We start from the raw sequence: 22,485 nt of genomic DNA on the forward strand, positions 1-22,485 counted from the left end.
AGCTACGTAACTGCTGGAAATGTCTTCTCAATTATTAAATCCTTTTTCTCTGATAAGTTTATAAGATTAATAGTCGACAGACAGAAATCAGAAGCTCATAGTATCAACACTGTCGTCCCACAGGATTCCATACTGGACTCAACCCTCTTCCTGATCTTCATCAATGATCTCCCAAATCACATTCTTAGGTCTTTCATAGACATATATTCAGACAACACCAGAATATATGGAAACAGTTCAAAGGTCAACAATGAGATGAGGAAAATCTATCTGATTCTCTTTCCTTTGACCTTGAGCACGTGATGCAATGCGGCCAAATGTGGTTGGTTAATTTTATTGCATCAAAAACCAAGCTTCTATCTTTCCCTCATCTGGTCCCAATTGAAATGAATGACCCTCGACTTGGAGAAGCGCCATGTTTTGTCAAGCTTTTCGGACTGACCTTCACTCCTGATCTGAAATGAAATACATACATCCAATTCATTGCCAAGATCGTCAAGAAAATGGTTGGAACCTTCTTACTGCTCTAGCAGATATCTCAGTACCGATGCAATCCTTTACCTACATAAGAGCCAAGTACGTCCTCGAATGAAGTACTGTTACCACATTTAAGCAAGAACTGCTCGGAACACGCTATCCTGCCTGGACGAGTTTAACTGTGGAACACGCTGGCCTGCTTTCCAGCTGACTACAAATTCAATGTAAACAAGTTCTTATTGAACCGGCCTCATAAATAATCAAATAATACTCGATTTTGACCACTAACGATTATTACGATGTTGTCCCGATAACCACCGTTTACTGATTAACTCTTATCCTCAAGTGGTCTTTGGGCATCGATAAGTTGTGACTCCCCTGTAAAAAAATATTTTACTAATAAAACACTTATCTACGGACACGTGTTTCGCCGCACCACAGTTCATCAGCATAGCTGAACGTACAAGGCTTGAACTACGGGTTCAATGACCGAGTGCGGATACATTTACGCCACGACGACCCAGTTGAAATTGCATGATATTTTTATTGCTTCTAAAGTTATGCCAATATATGCATTCATTTCTAACGATAATTAAATTCGGTATAGAGCGTCTCCTTCTAGGAGATCGAGCGGAACACCTGTTCATGCGTGTGTGTGTATATATATATATATATATACAGTGTGGCTTTCGAGCGGGCCGCGGGACGACTGATATGATCTTTGCTGCACGCCAACTGCAGGAGAAGTGTGTCGAGCAGCACTGGGGCCTCTACACCACGTTCGTTGACCTGACCAAGGCCTTCGACACTGTTTGCTGAAATGGCCTCTGGCGGATCATGGAAAAGTTTGGTTGTCCAGACAGGTTCATCGCCATTGTCAGGCAGTTCCATGAGGGCATGACTGCTCGTGTCCTGGATGACGGCGACCCCTCAGAGCCCTTCCCTGTGACCAACGGGGTCAAGCAGGGCTGTGTCTTAGCCCCGACGCTCTTCAGCATGGTTTTCTCTGCCATGCTCCAGGACGCTTTCAAAGGCAGTCACTCTGGCATTGTCATCAAGTACAGATGTGACGGGAAATTGTTTAACATCAGGCGAATGCAGGCAGTCACGAAAGTGAGGGAAACCATCATCAGAGACCTTCTCTTTGCCGATGACTGTGCCCTTAATGCCCCAAATGAGATAGAGATGCAACGTCTAATGGACGGATTCTCCACCAGTTGTGACAAATTTGGTCTCACCATCAGTACAAAGAAAACAGAAGTTATGTACCAACCCGCCCCAGGAGATGCATACCATGAACCCGGCATCACTGTCAAAGGGCAGAAGATCCATGCTGTGGAGCAATTCACCTACCTTGGCAGCACCCTCTCCCGCACCGCCAACATTGACATTGAGGTTAACCATAGGATCTCCACAGCGAGCAGTGCATTTGAAAGACTTAGAGACAATGTGTGGAAGAGGAGAGGCATTACACTCACAACAAAACTGAAAGTATACCGAGCGGTCGTCCTGACAACCCTACTCTACACCTGCGAAACTTGGACGCTATATAAAAGACATGAAAAACAGTTGAATGGCTTCCACCTCAGATGCCTCCGTAATCTTCTCAACATCCGCTGGCAAGACAGAATTCCTGACACAGAAGTCTTGAAGCACGCGGGACTCCATACCATCACCACCATAATCCGCAAGACTCAGCTCCGGTGGGCAGGCCATGTCTATCGCATGCACGACAGCCGAATCCCCAAACAACTTTTCTATGGGGAACTCAGCCAGGGAAAGAGGAATGCAGAGGGCCAAAAGAAACGATATAAAGACTGTCTGAGAACGTCCCTAAAAAACTTTGACATCAGCCCCCAGTCTTGGAAGAGTCGCGCTGCTAAACGTTCGGCCTGGCGTTGCGTCATCAGCCTAGGAGCCGACAGGGCAGAGAATCAACGCATGACACACGACCAGCAGAAGCGCAAGAGGAGGAAGGAGAGAGCTGCCGGTTCACAGCCTGCCAATACCGCCTTCACGTGTCCAGAGTGTGGAAGAGTCTGCCGAGCACGGATTGGCCTCATCAGCCATCTCAGGACCCACAAACCCCTGACGCCGAACTGATTGATACCTTGGTCATCGTCGACTTCGACGGACGAGCAAGAAGATATATATATACACACACATATATACATATATATATGTGTGTGTATTATGTACGGCATAATCACGTTGACACACCGGTTCTCATCAGATCACCGAAGTAAAGTAACATTGAGCCTGGCTAGTACCAGATGGGTGACCATTTGGGAATTCTAGGCGCAGTATATGCATTCCGCTTATCTCGGCATTGTTTCCAGTTGTTCTGCTGAACCTCCACTTGCCACTGGTATTCAACAATGTCGACTCAGGAGAGGTGTGGTCGAAAATTGTGCAACTCTTGCCACAAAAATTTCACGCGCAGGCACCCTTACAGTGGGTATCTATAGTCTGTCAAGCCTGAAGGAAGCCTTGCTTGTGTTGTGTATATATATATATATATATATATATATATATATATATATATATATATATATATATATATATATAGAGAGAGAGAGAGAGAGAGATAAATAGATAGATAGATAGATAGATATAGATATATATAACTACTTGTCTAGGTCCTTATCCAGGCATCATTCTGACAACCACGCTATTGCTAAACACGTTCCTAACTAACCTTCTTGTCCTCACTTCCAATTTCGAAAACTTTCCGTAGACAACACATATATCCATGAACATGCTGCTAACAAGCACAACCTTTATATACTCAAAGCATTGCTAATTAAATCAAAGAAACCAAATTTAAACGAAATAAATTTCACTAACTGCGATAACATTCTTAAATGCTTTTAAAACTGACATGAATAATTAATAAAATTAATAACATGTACTGAGAAAAAAAATAATTTGCATAAGAGCCAAGTGTGCCCTAAAATGGAGTACTGATGCCACATCTGGATAGGAACTGCTCGGCACTTCCTATCCTGCCTGGATAGAGTTCAAAATCGGCTCTAAAACCTAGTTGGTGATGCTCTCTTCTCTTGCCTGCAACCTCTTTCGCACAGAAGAGACGTCGCGAACCTGTCTCCGCTCTATCACTATTTTCATGGCAAGTGCTCGACTCATGTTCAATTTTCTGTCCCCCCACTCTTGCCAAATGTTCACAAAAACACTCGACTAACTACAACAACTATATACGATTTTTCCCCAATCTCTATCTGTACCTTAATATAAACGCAGATTCCTTGAACAAAGCTTCTTTCTCAGAACTGCCCGCCCTTGCTACAATTATTTTCTCTATTACAATAGATAAAGTTAGGACTTTATTTAAGTAATATACTTAATATATAATATTAACGTAAGCTTGCTTATATTGAAAATGCTTGCTTCCTAGCTAGCCAATCAAACCATCTAATATAGTTAGTCTTGTTTTCAATTATATTCGAAATATAATACAGTGAAATTAGCGAAGAAAAAAATCACCTATGAAAACGAACCTCCTAAATTAAAATCTTGAATAATTATCTAAACTCAAATGTAAATTAATATTAAGCCGACTTTACAAATTGATAAAAGTTAATTATTGGATTTTAATTATAAGGTGAAGCCCCAATGATTCAAATTCGAGATAGATAACGCCAAAAACTTCCACCCGTTAATATGGGAGGGGAGACTATCATCAAATGTGTCCTGAATTGATAATTTAGCACCGGACTTTACTACTTAGATATAAATAAGTCACTTGTACTCATTCCCTTCCCCCCCTTTTTTTTTAATGGAGAGTAGATAATACAGTGGATGTGTTATCGGCAGCTCCAGTAACTCTCGCTTCTCCTTTTGTGTCCCTCAGTCCTCATTTAAATGAGTGATTTTTCTGACAAAGGGCGAAGAAAAAGCTGCTTTAAAGGTCGGTAGTACTTGGTGAACAGTAGCCTGAGATGTCGGAAATTTTCTGTTTCTATGTCTATCCTCGTGGCCATGTCACTAGTAAGGGTGCTGGAGGTAAATGTTTTGTCTGGGCTGACATTATCCGCCTGATAGTCAGGGACCCGAGCCTTGGATTAACCACTAAGGAGGCTGTCCTATCAGCAGGCGCAAAGTACTGGGACTGCTGTATTGCCATTTGGTGAATGGATTCTGGACCATGAAGTAGTCTCTGGTGGGTCCTCTCGATGCCATACTAGTGGGTAATTGTTACGGCTTTACCTTTTCATGTGCTACAAAAAAAAAAAAAATTTCCTGTCTTTGTCTCTCTTACTTTCCCTCTCTGTACTGCTCTAATCAAGTATGCCGACCTGTTCCACAAATCCCAAAACCTCAACATGAAATATCTTCAGAAAAAAAACTCGAATAAACCAAGAACCCCATCTTCCAACATAGACCCCTACTACCAGGTCTCCTTCTCCAACATCAGGGGTCTATGTTCCAACCCTCCAGAGGTTGAAACCCAATTACAAGAGACAAAACCGGACATATTCTTTCTAAGTGAAACTGGAATAGGGCCGACCACTTCCCTAGATGAGTTCATAATTAACGGATACTCTAACTTAACAGCAAAATCTGACCCCCAAGATTGCCATGGGCATGGAATATGTGCCTACATTAAAGATGGCTGCCCGTGTGGCAGGGATATCTCTTTTCCTAATTTACCCTATATGTGCTTCCGGGTTGCACTTGGTTACACCACTGCATTTATATTTGCCCTCTATCGGACCCATAACAGCGGAGTTATTATCTTTAAGAGTATATCTGAGAAAATAGACTACATCATGTCTACACATCCCTCGGCTAACATCCACATCTGTGGTGACTTCAACGTCCATAACATGGAATAGCTGACCCATTTAAATAAGACAGACGATGAGGGGAAGTTTTGTCATGATTTTGCCATTGCTTATGACCTCACTCAGATTGTTCGCGAACCCACCCGTGTGGCCGATACTACTGTCAATATGCAAGCCTCCTAGACCTATTTCTCTCACCTTCCCCTGAGCTATGTTCATGTTCCGTTCATTCTCCTCTAGGATCTTCTGACCACTCCGTCGTATCAGTTAAGATAAAAATGATATATAATAAGTCCCCAGACGTACCCCTCCACCGTACTGAATACCGATACTCTATGGCTGATTGGGATAGCTTCCGTACATTCATATCTGATTTACCTCCGCATTCCATGTTTAAAAAGGATGTGTCCTCTATAGTGTCAGATCGACCGAATGGTTAATTGTAGGCATAGACCAATTCATACCATCTAAAAAATTCCAACAAAAACCTAACAGCCAGCCATGGTTCTCCCCAGAATGTGCTGCTGCTTTCATGCACAGAAATCACTTTTTCCATAACTACCAACGTAATAGATGCACTGAGACTAAAGCTGCTTTCAGGAACGCCAGCAACCACTGTAAAAGAGAGCTATATGCCCAGTCTGTTGAATCCAAAGTAGCTGATCAGCAGCTTGATTCCCACCAGTTTTGGCAAATAACAAATAGGATCCTGAACAGAAGTGTGCGTTCTATCCCAACCATTATCAATGGACCAAAGGTCATCTCGTCAGCATCAGACAAGGCCAAACTATTTGCCAAGAACTTTGCAGCTAATTCTACCCTATGCGACGAAGGCCATCAACTCCCCATATTTCCTCCTATAACACAGGACACACTAGGTAACATACAAATATCTGTGCATGAGGTCGCCAAGCTAATCAAGAACCTTGATTCCAGTAAAGCAACTGGCCCTGACGGCATCCCAATTATAGTGTTAAAAAAGCTTCAACCAGAACTTGCTCCCATACTTACGAAACTGTTTAAGCGTTGCCTTAAGGAGAAGTGCTTTCCGACTCCCTGGAAAACCTCATCAGTATGCCTGTATTTAAAAATTCAGGTGATAAGTCATCTCCCTCTCAGTACAGACCAATAAGTCTCCTGTGTGTTATGAATAAGTTGCTGGAACCCATATTAAATAGAGAAATAGTAAACCACCTCAGCAGAAACAATCTTCTTAGTGACACACAATATGGTTTCCGCTCTGCAAGATCTACCACAGATGTGCTAAAGGTTATATCTCACAGGATTAGTGAATCTCTTGACAAAGGCTTCCTTTCTAGGGCAATTGCTCTTGACATATCAAAGGCCTTCGACAAGGTATGGCATAAAGGCCTACTTCACAAGATTTCCAACTACGGTATAACTGGAAATGTTTTCTCAATCATTAAATCATTTCTCTCCGATAGGCTCATAAGAGTAGTGGTCGATGGACAAAAATCAGAGGCCTGCAGTATTAATGCTGGAGTCCCTCAAGGGTCAATCCATGGCCCAACTCTCTTCCTGATCTACATCAATGACCTCCCTAAACACATACTTAAATCATTCGTTGACATCTATGCTGATGACACGACCATCTACGGCAACACATCAAAGGCTGTAAATGACAAAGTTCTCCCTGATTCTCTCTCCTCTGATCTCGATCGCGTGGTTCAGTGGGGGAAGACGTGGCTGGTTACCTTTAATGCATCTAAAACAAAACTCCTATCTTTACATCATCATCAACGCTCTGATCCCCATCTGGCATCAATTGAAATGGATGGCTCTCGTCTAGGAGAAGCCCTGTGTTTTGACAAGCTTCTGGTTTTGTCCTTTACTCCTGATCTGAAATGGAACACGTACATCAAGTCTGTTGCCAAGGTCGCTGGAAAAATGGTGGGATCCTTCTACTGCTCCAGAAAATATCTCACTACTAATGCAATTCTCTATCTATATAAAAGCCAAGTACGTCCAAGGATGGAACACTGCTGCCATATCTGGGCAGGAGCTGCTAAAAACAGCCTATCCTGCCTTGACAGAGTACAAAATAGACTTCGTGGCTTAGTGGGGGATGCCCTTTTCTCTACCCTGCAACCTCTCTTCCACAGAGGAGACGTTGCGAGCCTATCCTTGTTTTATCGTTATTTCCATGGCAGGTGCTCGTCTGAACTCCAATCTCTGGTCCCACCTCGCCAATCTTTCACGAAAAACACCCGTCTAGCTGAATCCTCTGTGAAAAATTTCCCCCACTCTTTATCTGTGCCTAAATCAAAACGTGGATTCCATGAACAAAGCTTCTTTCTTAGAACTGCACGCTTGTGGAATTCTGTTCCGTCTGCCTGCTTCCCACCTAACTACAACTTGGATGTCTTCACGTCCAATGTAAACAAATTTCTAATGAACCGCCCCCTTAAGTAAACACTTCATCAAATCTCTACACTAATGTACTGTACTTGCAATAACCCTTATCCCTGAGTGGCTTCCAGGCCTTGATAAGTGGTGACCACCGTGTAAAAAAAACAAACAAACTGTTCCGCGAGCATGCTTCTCGGTTGAATACAATATGGTAACCTTTAAATCTAATGTAAACTAATTCCTGTGAAGCCATCCCCATAAATAATCAAATTCTACCCAATCCATAGCATAAAATAATACTAAACCATCACCTTACATTCATTAACCTTTCTCGTCGAGTAGCCTTTGGGACTTGATAAGTGGTGACTTCCAAGTAAAAAAAAAACAGAAAACAAACAAAAAAAACCCCCTTAAAACACACCTCCTTGAATATCTAAATATCAAAATCTGGATGAATCTGAAAGTATTTCGGCCAAGAGCGCCTATGGCAGCTACATCAGCCAGTTCTTGTACGAAGCAAGAGAATTAATGAGAAAAGTTAAAATGGATCAAAACCAAAATATGTAGGTAAGAATTGTTTATATCATTTAATAAACATACCTAAAGGAAAGAATGCTGCCCAAATATGAACACACACACACACACACACACACACACACACACACATATATATATATATATATATATATATATATATATATATATATATATATATATATATATATATATATATATAAGGAGTATAGGTGAAAAGCAAAATATTTGGATAATATATTATTTCAGATATGTAGTGAAAGTTTTCCGTGGGCATTAACCTTTTCGGCCACCTGTACATTGTTCTGACTACTAAAATAGACCAACAAATTTAGGTAAGAAAAAGGAAGAAAAAAATTAGTTTATCCCGGAAGAGAGAGTGACCTATTTGCACCAGGTGCCCGGTCTCATTTATTGCAATCAGTGAAATGAGAACGAGTTGTGGCTGACACCTGGCCCCACCAACGACGATCCATCTCGAACCGCTTAAATAAGGACCCCTACGTCAGCGGTCGTGTTCAGTTGTTGGAATACGCGTGTTTTCTTTTTGTGCCTCCTTTTTATTTTGTTGCATGTTTCTTGACAGTTCACGGAAACCTCTCGTTCTTCTCTGACAAAATGAAACGTAAATAAAGCAAGATATACTTCAAAGGGTACATTTAGCGCCGTTCAAAACAGGGGGGAAAGATATATATATATATAAAAAAAGTCACACATGCTTCTGTCATCAGAGTTTTCCTCTTTGCCAGATCACGTTTTCTGCCGCATTTGACGATGATCAAGTACACCTGAAAATGTTCAAATGCTTCGCAGAAGGCGAAAACATGGAACCCCGCTAATACTCGCCTGGATACAACAACTGTCAACAATTTCCCTTAAGCTCTATCTGTGCCTGAAACTAAACGAAAACTTAATGAGCAAAGTTTCTTTTCTGACACTGTTCGTCTGTGGAACACAATAAATTGGGTGTGCTTCCCGACTGACTACAACATAATCGTTTTCAGATCAATGTAAATAAGTTCTTGTTGAGCCGTCTACGCAGGTTTCACCATTACTGATCATCGCCGTGTTGTCTCATCGTCTACTAGACACGCATTAGCCTTCTGAGCCTTGATATATATATATATATATATATATATATATATATATATATATATATATATATATATATATATATATATATATATATATATGTGTGTGTGTGTGTGTGTGTGTATATATATATATAATCTGAAATCAAAACCAAAACATTCAAACCAAAACATTCAGCATTCCAGCTTTAGTCGTTATTTAGCGCTTTAGCCTTCGACGTCACCATGGATAGATGGACAGAAAAGGGTTAAAAATTAACCGACATATATCTAAAAAAAGTACATGTGAACGTGCGTCGATTAATTCCTGTTTTTTTTTTAGTTGTCAATTTTGACCCCTTAGCAGGTTTAAAACAAAATCGAAATTGTTTCGCGTGTCCAAATCCTCTATGTGTCAAGTTTCATGACTGTAGACGAAAAATCCAGAGAGGAGTTTGTACACCTTTGTATATATATATATATATATATATATATATATATATATATATATATATATATATACTAGCAGAAGTACCCGCCGTTGACTGGGGTCAAATACAGCCTACAGAAAATGGACTGTGATTGATGAAAGTATGATAGGTTATGAAAAGGAGGGGGTTGTAAAGAGATAGGTTTTGATACTCAGAAATTTTACCCTAAGAAAAATATGATGAAAGTAAAGATAATTTTCGCGGGAATATATTTTTTATATCAACTTTGTTTCTATTCGTAGCTAAGAGTGACCAACAAAATGATGTTTGCTTACAAAGAGAAAATGTTATATATATATATATATATATATATATATATATATATATAATATAAATATACAAGAAATAAATGTTACCATAGTCAATAAAAGTTACTTTTATGGTAGAAAAGTTCATTGGTTTGTATTTTTAAGTAGTTTGTAAATTTTTTTTGTTTTTTTTAATTCAGGAACCGGTTTTAAAAAAAATCAAAATGGTATCGACATGGAAAGGGAGAGTCCCGTTTTCAATTTGAAGGGGGGGGGGCACCTCAGCATTCTGTGTTAACACTTTAAGAGAGTTCCGTCAACGTAAGGAATATTTATAAACATATTTTAATGTTTTCTGTTATTTTGTGCTTGAGAAATATTCGATTATGGCATGTGTAGTTTATATAAAAATTCATTTAAGAGTTATCGCCTCAAATTTCGTTTTAATTTCGGTTCGCTGAAATTATTTAAAGTTAAGAGCATTAAAAACTATTTCAAAACAACAAAATATGAACTGAACTTTTATTGAATATGGTAACATTTATTTCTTGTATATTTATTTTTTTCGGGTAGTCGTTTGTTGGCTTTTCTACTAAACACTCTTACTAAATAATATCGACGAAATATCGAAAAACAAAGAATCAAAAACAGTTTTGAAAAATAATGAAGCTTTACGTACTTTAGTAAAATAATCCGAAACAGCAGAATGGGATATTAAAAAAGTAAACACGTAATTACTTTAGTTTTTTAAAGCAAAGAATCGATATGAATATGAATAAGAAGAAAATGGCGCCCTTTTCAAGCAGAACAGCGTCGTTTCAGTTTTAGAGTATTGAACGGTGTAGTTTTGTGCCGTCGGATTCAGGGTTGTACTATTGTAATATAAAGAACACGCAGAAAGGGTTGTAATCAACTGAATTCCTTCCAGTACACTGACAAAAAAGCTTAAACACATATATAAATAAATAAAAATAAAAAGGTTATGTAAATATTTTTAAAAAAGACACGTAATCACGTGAGCAGGATTTTTTCCTTCTTTTGACACGATAACAAGTAACGTTCTTATTTTTATTATTTATCTATTTTCGAAAGAGTGCCACGTGCAAGTGGAAAAGGAAAAAACAGAGTTATGCAAAAATAGTGTCGAGAATTGTCTAAAGTTCCGACTTTTTTTTTTTGCTATCACTTTAATAAGAACGTGAATTTATGAGGTGAATTTATTCGACACAATATGAATCAACCCAAAAAAGAAATAAAAGCTAATGTGAATTAAGATTAAAGTTAAGGTGTTATTGTGGACCCTCACCCCTTTCAAAAAACCTTGTTAAACTTTGTGACATATTTACATTCTATGGAGATCAGGCGCGAACGAACACCCCATAATTTTATTATACCATATTCCTCCAAATTGAAACATAATTATCAAAGTACACTTACGCAGATAGATAAGAAAAGTCGTTGTTAAAGTTTGTGCCATATTTCCATGGAGTACAGGAGCGAACGCAGACCCCACAATTTTATTATACCATCCCTATTTAAGTTGAAACATACTTATCAAAGTATTCTTATGTATATCTATATCAAAAACACTTGTAAACGTTTTTCTTTCATTTTTTATTTCCATACTTTTGGGGCCAGGAGCGAACTCAGACTCCACAATTTGTATGAACCACCATTCTGTCAGATCAAACATACCCATTCCTGATTCCTGATACATCTTCTAGCATTATATGTAATCAGTGTTTTAAAATAGTCAATCGTATAGGAGCCTATTCGTGACCACACACACACACACACACACACACACACACACACACACACACAAGTGACCATATTTCTGTGTGTGCGGAAAATCTTTACAAAACTCCTCTCTGGATTTTTCGTCTTTTGCATATATATATATATATATATATATATATATATATATATATATATATATATATATATATATATATATATATATAGTGCAAAGTTTTGTTGAAAATTCAAAGACTCACGTTTTCTTTTTCATAATCTTCGTTTATTTCCTGGATTTTTCTATTACAGCTGTTTCATTAATGAGTGGCAATTTTACAATTTATGTTTCCGTAAAAATATCCTGTCCCCACCAACTTCTTCAGATGTTTATCCATTAGATTTTTACAACGAATGGTATATTTTTAACATGCTGGGCATCGTATTTGGGTAAAAAGATTTCCACAGCCATGCTTCCTCACTTCCTCCATCTTTTGTGTGCTATGTAAAGATAGTTTTCCGTTTTAACCCGTACTTCCGTATTTTTTTTATTTATTAATTATTTATTTTTGTTTTAATTTTCCCTGTTTTTCCTATTTTTTTTTTTTCAATTATCATAACATTTTATATAGTTTTATTCCCATATTTATGCGTGTTTATTTTAATATTGTTTTTTTTTTTGCTTAGTGTTTGAATTTGCATTATATTACCCGATGCAGGGGAGATCACTCTCGTGGTATCATTCTTTTTTATCTAGGATTACCTACCTTGCATTTTTTCCTAATCTGCTCTAGTGCGTGAAATTAAATATTTGTTTCTGTGCAAACACCTGTGGATTACATCTAGTCTTTTGTTTAATAATTTTTCTTTTGATATTAGTATATGGTAAGGTTCTAATATACATAGGTTGCATCTTTTCGATTTGCTAGGTTTATATTTTTGCCTCTTATCAATTATTGACTATCTTAATTTATATTCAGTTTTATTTTCCTTTAATTCCTTAATCCATACTGCTAAAGTGGTTGAGTTTTTCTTTGTTTTTTTTTCCGGTTGTTTTCGCTATTGCTATTGGTTCTGTTTCTATTTTCGTTACAATAGTTGTAATAGTCACTATTGTTATGATCCTTTCTACCGTTGTTTTCATTTTTATTTACATTGTTGTTGTTTTCGTTATTTTTGGTGTTATTTTCTTTCTCAGTTTCATTTTTAAACGATGCTAGGTGATTACGATATATTTCCTTAAAGCAAGTTCCGGTGCTCCCCAGATATACTTTAGTTTCATTATTTGTTATAACTTCACATTTGTATACTACACTTGAAGTGTAGTCTCATTGGACATTCATCAGGGTCCCGGCAGTTACATTATTTTACATTGTTAGATTCATTTTCTGCCCTATTTCTGTTTTTCAAAAATTTGTTTAGTTTTGTGCTATTTGAGCCAATTATGGTATTTGTTAAGTTAGCAGACGTTGAGAAGGATAGCTTAACAGTGTTTTTTTTTTAATTAATTATCTTACTTAGTTTACTATCTTGCGGGAAATTTTTTTCTATAATTTGGTAAAATTCCCTTGGGATGTTATTATTTATATGCTTACTGAACGGTGGATTGAACCGTCTATTTTTCTTTTTAACTTCTCTTTCAGTTTTATTATGGTCTATCTTTTCATTTTTCTTTTTCGTGTTTATTGTGTTTCATTTTTTCATTTGTTTTTGCTCTTTTTTCCCTTTTTTATATTTCCTCACCGACATGTTGTAAGATATTACATTTGGATTGTTTATTGTTCTTTCTGTACCTATGTTATTGTTTTGAGTTTCCTTAACAAATTTAATTTGTTCTTTATATCCTGATCTAGCTAATGTTTGTTTGTAATATTCCTTGTTTTTATTGAATAATTCTTTGTGATATTTTGGATATTATTTTTGAGATGCTAGGTATAAGTGTTTTTTTCGTACTATTCGGATTGTTGGACTTGTGATCTATATAGAATAGCGTTTGGTTGGGTGTATGGTAGGGTTCATAGGAGTTGTTGTCTAGATTCGGGGTTATGTATAAGAAGTTTACACATTTGTGGTTTGGGTCTATTGTTATATCTAGGTTCAGTTTACTGAAGAATTGTTTAATTTTTATTTTTAAATAACCTATTTGTTGAGTTCAAGTAGAATAATGCATCATCCCGGTATAGTCCTCCTCTTAGTCCAGACATCTTTTTATATAGTTCATTTAGTATGTAAAGACCTACAAGGTTTGTTACTTGTGCACTATCCGGGCACCCCATTGTGACGTCAAAGTTGAGGTTTCTGTTCTTTCTGGTCCATATTTTATTATCATATTTAGAGTTCTTCTTGCTAGTCTTATAATGTCTAATTCTAAATTTGTTATCATTGTTAGTTTTCTTGCTAGTTCTAGTGCTTCCTCGAAGAGATTTGGTGCAATTGAGTGGTAATATGAATCTATATCAAACATAAGGAATTTTCTATTTTTGCCTTGGGGTAGTGTGCCGAACCATTCAATTACCTCTTCCGATGATTTCCACAGGTTATGGTAAATTTTGTTTTTTTTTAATTTAGGTAGGATTTCGTCTAGTATTTTTTTGCTAATGTTTCCCAAATCTGAAATAGATGGAGAAATCAGTCTAATGCTAGGATTATTGTTGAATTCTGGTTTATGATCTTTTAGGGTAAAACGTGGGCACAATGGTTGTGTATATCCCTCTATCTTATCTTGTATGTTCATTTTTTCACTTATTTTTAAGGTTTCAGAGTTTATACTATTCAGTTCTTCATTACTTGCTACTCTATAGTTTTTATTGAGTTCCTTCATAAATAGGTTGTTGTAGGTTTCAAAATCCATGCTGTATATATTCATGGTTTTGTTATATATGATTTGTTTATAGCGATGAAGGCTTTGTATAGAACCAACCACACGTATTACTGCTAATCTTTGTTGGTGCAGATAACTACCACAAGACGGATATCTATAATATAAAGCTAAATGTGTGTGTGTGTGTATGTGTGTGTGTGTGTGTGTGTGTGTGTGTGTGGTCACGAATATGCTTCTATATGGTTGACTATTTTAAAAAACTGATTGAATATAATGATAGATGTATCGAGACACAGGAATGGGTATGTTTGATCTGGCAGACGGTGGTTCATTAAAATTGTGGGGTCTGCGTTCGCGCCTGGTCCACAAAGTATGGAAATAAAAAATTTAAAAATTAAAAAAAAAACGTTTACAAGTGTTCTTGATATATATGTACATAATAATACTTTGATAAGTATGTTTTAACTTAAATAGGGACGATATAATAAAATTGTGGGGTCTGCGTTCGCGCCTGTCCTCCATAGAATGGAAATAGGAACAAACTTTAATAAATACGTTTCATATCTATCTGCGTAAGTATACTTTGATAATGATGTTTCAGTTTGAAGAAATATGGAATAATAAAATTATGGGGGTGTTCGTTCGCACCTGACCTCCATAGAATGGAAATATGTCACAAAGTTTAACAAGGTTTTTTAATATAGATCCACAGAATATTGTGATAAATGTGTCAGTGTGAACAGGTATGGTATAATAAATTATGGGGTTTATCTATTTTATTTTTATTTTCATCATATTTTGCTTTGGTTTTGATACCCCAAATTCGAAGCTATCTCATTACAACCCTTCCTTTTCATAACCTATCATACTTTAATAAACCAGAGTCCATTTTCTGTAGGCTGTTTTTGAACCCAGTCAACGACGGGTACTTTTGCTAGTATATATATATATATATATATATATATATATATATATATATATATATATATATATATATAGTCATCTAAAGACAGATATTTCTCTGAATCAATACTCTTCTGTGTGACCAGACAAACATGTTGCTCAAGCCGGAATCGAACCTCTTCCACCCAAACAACAGTTGGTGCTCCTGACCATCCGGTACCTACTGAAAGTAAACGAAATTTCAATGTAAATATTGCCAGGTGCATGAAAGCTCCATTCGTTTCACGAAATGAAGAACAATGATGACGTCAGTTGGCGATTTCACTTATCGGAAAACTTAAACCAAGACAGATTGCTTTACTGTATCACAGCTAGAAATACAAGTGTCGCAAAACGGAATCGAACTCTAACCGTCAATACGAAAATCCCAATGTGAATATTGTGAATTGTCTTCGATGTGCATTTATTTTACTCACACAAACAACCGTGAAAGAAAGATACAAACAATTGAACTGAAAGGGAAGGTTACAATCTTGAAAACAATTCGCAGTTAGAGATTCCTAAATAGTTGGTGAATTTTTGTTATCCGGTAGGATGCCCTATCTCCCCTCCCCCCCATGATAATAATATTGAAACAATATATTATATAAATTTCTTTACGTTCACAGAACAGTTTGTGTAGTAGCTCAATAGTGTATAATTCAACCAGAGCTCTTTCTATAATATCTTATAATAATAGTTAATAAGAAAACAATCCATATTTCATCCAGAAACACTGTATTACTATAAAAAAAAATTTTCTGCCCGTTTCGAAATTATATATTTTCAATTATATTTTTATGTAAAAATATCATAATCACTCACGGAAAGGCTTCATCGGTGTATCGATGACACAATTATTCATCATCATCATCATCATCATCATCATCATCATCATCATCATCATCAGCAGCAGCAGCAGCAGCAGCAGCAGTAGAGCCATAAAAAAAACGTACATGCGGCCGTAATGTAATTCAAATCTTGTCCGTAGCTGAATACTTGATGCTTCGCCAGGGCTATCAAGGGTATTTTTTTCTATCGTGAAGTAATCACTACGACGGTTTAAGAGAAGCCTATCTACCCTAGAGAGAAATATAAACCGCGCCCGTTTCCCAACCTGGCATTTTATCTTGCGGTACATAGTAATTTCAAGAAGATAAGTAAAGATGGTAGTTTTTCGTTGCTTTCCAGTTTGATTCGGGAATGCATTTTCCTCAGTGAGTTAAACGCGCCCCCAGATACCCACCTGGAAATTTCTACGACTTGGCGAGGTACATACAGCGCCTAGACTTCCCAAATGGTTACCCATCTGATACTGACCAGACCCATTGTTGCTTAACTTCGATAAATTTTATATTCCTTTAATTTTTTATTTTTCACTCAACCCAAAAGGTAGTCCTTACTTTATCCTGTTTAGTTATATTTGAAATAAACAAAGTGAAATGGAAACAGAAGAATACTGATTCCAAGCCAGATTTTAATGTTTCTCTTTAGACGCATCGGATGTCATTGTTTGCTTGTTCTTTATTTTATTAGTGTACGCTGTGACTTGCATGTTCGTATCGCGTTTTAAAAATCAGCATTATATATATATATATATATATATATATATATATATATATATATATATATATATATATATATATATATATATAGCATGAAACCACCGGTTCTGCTACGCTCGCACATCAGTACGTTTATTAGTCGGATGGGAGAAGAGTGACCTGTCCAAAAGGTTTGCTTAACAGGGGTTTGTTGCAATCCGGCAGCGTCATTATAAAATCAACCTGTCCCGTTTTTATGCTGTAACAGAGAAATGATAAAAGTATTAATATCAATGAACACTCCCTCCAGCCACCGCACAGACAGGTAGAGGAAAAGAAAGGTAGAGAAGAAGAAGAAGAAGAAGAAAAAGAAGCAGAAGAAAAAGAATACAGATAGCTCCAAAAATGTAAAGAAAAGAGAATAAAAGAAAAAAGACAAGAAGAAGTCAAAGAAGAAGAAGAAGAAGATGAAGAAGAAGAAGATACAGAGATGGCAAAAAGAAAGGCAAAAGATGAAGCAAAGAATAACAAGAAAAATTAGAAACGGATGTGTGTTAAGAAAAAAGAATAAAAAAACAAGCAAACAAGCAAAGCAAAAAGCAAAGACAAAAGAAAATGCAATGAAGAAGAAAAAGACAAAAAAGAAGAAGATATAGAAAAAGGAATAGAAGAACAGCAAATAGAAGGCAAGGAAAAACAAGAGAAAGGACAAGGTACATTATAAGAAGAAAAAGGCAAAGAAAAGGAAGAAAAAAAGCAAAGAAAAAGGATTAAAAGAAATGAAATAAAACAAAGAAAACGGAGAAAGAAAACAGAAGAAAGCAAAAAAAAAAAAAAAAAGAAAAGAAAGATAAAAGAAAAAGAAAGCAAAGAAGAAGAAAACCTCATAAACTACTGAGTGGAAACGGAAATTATTTGATAATATTACCAAATAATAAATAAATAGATAAATGAATAAAGAAAGAAAGAAAGAGTTTTAAACTTAATGCAGCTAGATAAAAAATAAACAAGAAAAAAAGGAACGAAAGTACATTGGAAGAAGAAGAAGAAGAAGAAGAAGAAGAAGAAGAAGAAGAAGAAAGTATTCGGCATTATTATTTGAACAAAATGTTTTGACGAGACATGCCATCAATATTTTATGCTTGACTGTACTCGTCATTCCGCTGAAAATACAGGTCGGGTCTTGCCATTCATACACCGACGAGGAGGGCGTTAGACCGCCACGATAGTGGGTTGGCCTGTCACCCTGAAGTCGCCCCTTTCTTTTTTATCCGCGTCTTTTATTCCCGGGCTCTTTTGTTCAGGTGCGCGATTTAGTTGAGGTCAATCAATGCTATTCTGCAGTCTTTTTAATTGTTATTTTGTACTCATTGGATCAACGTCTTTTTTTACACGAAAGGCAATTGGCTTTCGCTCGAAATCCAGTGATGGCATGTGTAAAGCAATTCAATGCATTCTTTAATGTTCTTGTTCCTGCGAGGAAGTTAGGCTTGATATCTATCTTTCTATAAATCTACATACATGCAACACACACACACGCACGCACACACATACATACATACATGCATACATACATATATATATACATACATACATACATACATACACAACCAAAGGCATACATGTGTAAACATACAAACATACACACGTATATATATCTAAATACACATATATACAAACGTACATGTTTACAAAAAATACACATATACACAGGTATATATACAGAACACGGGCTAACATTCACAGGGAACATGAATTTGCACAAATACATTGAGAGCATTGCCAAGACTGCTGCAAAGAAGGTGGGCTCTCTCTACCGTGCTAGACAGCTACTTACGCCTGAAAGTACCCTGTACCTCTATAAGGCCACCATTCGCCCATGTAAGGAGTACTGTTGTCACATTTGGGATGGTGCATCTGCTACTTGTCTCTCACTCCTGGACAGGGTTCAAAAGAGAGTTGCCAACCTGATGGGTCCTGAACTGTCATCCAGGCTTCAGCCTCTGTCCCATCGACGAAATGTTGCATCCCTCTGCCTGTTCTACAAGTATTTTAATGGTGAATGCTCTAACGAACTACAAGCACTTGTACCCCCTCGATGTAAATACCCCCGACAAACTCGACAAGCAGCTAGATCCCACCCCTTCACAGTAGATATCCTAAGGCGCCAGAAAGCCTTCTACTCCAATAGTTTCTTTCCCAGAACTGCTAGACTTTGGAACTCCCTTCAGGGATTCTGATTTCCCAACTATACTGACATGCAGAAGTTTAAGTGTAATGTGAACAAATATCTTGCTCCGCAACTCCCTACATAGTATCCCTGCAACTTATCTTCCTGATATTAGCTCTCTACTTCAATGTGGCACTGTGCCTTGTTTGGGGTGAAAATTGAATAAAAAGATATATATATATATATATATATATATATATATATATATACACATATACATACAGATATATACAAAATAGAAACGCACACACAGATATATAACTGATACGCATACATATGAATCATATAAAGACACTCACAAATGCACACCCATATATACATATATAAACGCATATATATATATATGTATAATTTAAAAAATCAAATGACCTTGTAACGAGTGATGTAACCTACTTTCCGGTTTACGACAATTTGTTGACACATTTACTAATCTGTTTCAATATTAGTTTTATTTTATTTCATTTTATTTAGGTTTTATTTTTTGCTTCGGGTTTTATTAATTTTTTTTATTTTTAGATTTTAACTTTCTACAACTTGGTTGAAGGATTCCAATATGGGGTTTTCATTCTTATATTTCTCATCGGTAGGTTCATGTGCGTTTTTGCTGCTAAATGACTTTCATCGCCGTTCGATTCGTAGGAAAATCATGTTTAATTTTCGATTTTTGAACGATTATTCGGAAAAATAGGTATCTTTACACGAATAGGGAGGATTTTTTTCATGTTTGAGTGGCCCATCCGTGATTTTTCATTTTAATATACTTTCATAGAAATGTTTCTGTTATGTCAACCCCCCCTATTTTCTTTACGTCACAAGTGTCACGCTCATACATGAATTCCATAGCTAATATAACATACTGACCCAACGGGTTACGGGTAATCTAGTATATATATATATATATATATAAACACACGTCCGACATATAAATCATAATCATAATCGTCATCATAATCGCTCTAACCACCATCTGACCCCAATTGAAATGAATGGCTCCCGTCTTCGGGAAGCTCCATGTCCTTATAAGCGTCTAGGATTGACTATCATTCCTGATCTGAAATGGAACACATAAATCAAGTCTGTTGCCAAGATCGCTGGAAACTGGTTGGATCAATCTACCAGTCCAGCAGGTATTTCACTGCCGATGCAATCCTCTATCCGTATAAGAGCCAAGTACGTCCTAAAATGGAGTAATGTTGCCACATCTGGGCAATAGCTACTCAGTGTCCCTATCCTGCCTTGATAGAATTCAAAACCGACTTCGAAATCTAATAGTTGATGCCTCTTTCTCTTCTCGGAAACCTCTTTTGTAACGGTGTATACACGTTTACACACGAGACCCACACGTTGTAGCAGAGTACGTTGCAAGGAACATAGAACAAGTAATAATTCGACTTCTTTTTTGTGACAAAGACATTTGTTTCCTCATTCTCCCGCCACCTATGACTTCATTTTTATATTGCATTTTTTTCTTTACTGTGACGTCATTTCGCGCATGACTGATTATCTGCATATGCGCGTCCACGCTCTGCTACATTTCCCATGGAAGAGACGTTGCGAACCTTTCTCTGCTCTATCGTAATTTTCATGACAAATGCTCGAATGAACTCCAATCTATGCCCCCCCCCTTGCCAAACATTCACAAAAAACTCGGCTAGCTACAACTACTACATACAATTTTCTCCACTCTCTTCTCTGTGTCTAAATCTAAACGCAGACTCCAGGAACAAAGCTTCGTTCCTAGACCTACCCACCCGTGGAACAATGTTCCTCTGGCGTGCTTCCCGGTCGACTACAATATGGTAACTTTCAAGTCCAATGTAAACAAATGCTTGTTTAGCCGTCCCTTTAAATAATCAAATTCTACCCATTTTACACCATTAACGATTAATACACTATCACCTTACATTTGTTAACCCTTATCCTCGAATGGCTTTCGGGCCTTGATAAGCATTGACTCTTTGCAAAAAAAACATGATACACATAGATACAAACACTAAAACATTCAAATACAGCTACACAAATATACACGCACTTTTTCACTGATTCATCGGTTTAATATTTTTACTCAGTATTCGATGAACTTAGTAAACTTTTAGCCTCAATCGTGACTTTACAATAATATTGTAGACGGGTTTTACTGTCTTTTCTTAGTTGTTAACAAGAGTTTAACTTATGGTATGGTTGTTGTTTTGTTTTTAACTTATTTATTTATTGATTTTTTTTTTTAGGTATGTGGACTTCAGTTTCGATCTGATGTGACACAATTAGATAATTAGCTGAAAGAAACAGCTATTTACAGGATACTAACAGAAGTTCTCGCTGTTATACGCAAAGCTAAAACCGCTATCAATAATTTTCCCAACTCTCTATCGGAACGTCTCGCTTGTGGAACTTTGTTTCGCTGGTTTGCTTCCCAGTCCAATGCTTCAAGTCCAATGTAAACAAGTTCTTGTTGAAACGTCATCTTAAATAATCAAACTATGCCAAATTTCCACTACTAACGATTATTGCGCTCTTGTCCAAATAGCTATACACACATTAACCCTTATCCTTGAATGGACTTAAAGCCTCGATGAGTGGTGACTCCTTTGTAAATAAATGATATAACAACAGATTTTATGTGATACAATTATATATTTAATGAAAAGATTTCTTTTTTTCTTTATTCTGTTCCTCATAGACAATTTGTTATGTGCACGGCGTTGAATGTTTTGACAGATACTATCTTTTTTCGTGCTGACTTCTGTGAAAATCGAGAAAGTAAATACAAAAATCGTAAATCTGGAAACTCGTGAAACTCACTTTTGAACCATTTCTGTCTCTAACAAAACAACAATATTATCTATATATCCATAAAAGTGAGAATTTATGACTCTGTGAGTACAATTCTCAACCTATATACTCAACGGATCTCTGATCTACAGACTTGAAATTTGGTATATAGCATATTCAACCAAGTAAAAAACTATTTCATTGGTTTCCATTTGGAAAAATGAGCCTCTCAAGTGTCAAAATTGGAAAATTGGTATGTGGGAGTCGTCGGATTTTTATCTGTTTGCTAACTGTACCACGAATGCGCATGCGTGAATGGTTCACATGACAGATTCATTATGTTATAAACGAGTTGGTTTGAAAACACCATTTAAAGTTGTGTCAAGCAGGCCTAATGGTTATCGTACTTGACTCACGGTATTTTGGTTTTGGTTTCGATGTCAACTC

At 36.8% G+C, this 22,485-nt stretch overlaps 1 protein-coding gene and 1 pseudogene across 1 annotated transcript in view; both read left to right on the forward strand.

The window, feature by feature from the left end:
- The window catches only part of LOC145286512 (uncharacterized), a 64,824-nt gene extending 43,282 nt beyond the window's left edge, over nucleotides 1–21,542 (forward strand). Inside the window, exon 2 of the mRNA XM_080135411.1 lies at nucleotides 21,495–21,542. Within this exon, the coding sequence (XP_079991537.1) occupies nucleotides 21,495–21,542 (48 nt within the window). The remainder of the gene's footprint in view (nucleotides 1–21,494) is intronic.
- Nucleotides 2,671–2,787, forward strand: LOC145286611 (5S ribosomal RNA; annotated as a pseudogene).
- Nucleotides 21,543–22,485: the final 943 nt, after the last annotated feature.

This window comes from Euprymna scolopes, chromosome 10, assembly GCF_053919585.1.
Source record: "Euprymna scolopes isolate OS-2025 chromosome 10, ASM5391958v1, whole genome shotgun sequence".
Lineage (NCBI taxonomy): Eukaryota > Metazoa > Mollusca > Cephalopoda > Sepiida > Sepiolidae > Euprymna > Euprymna scolopes.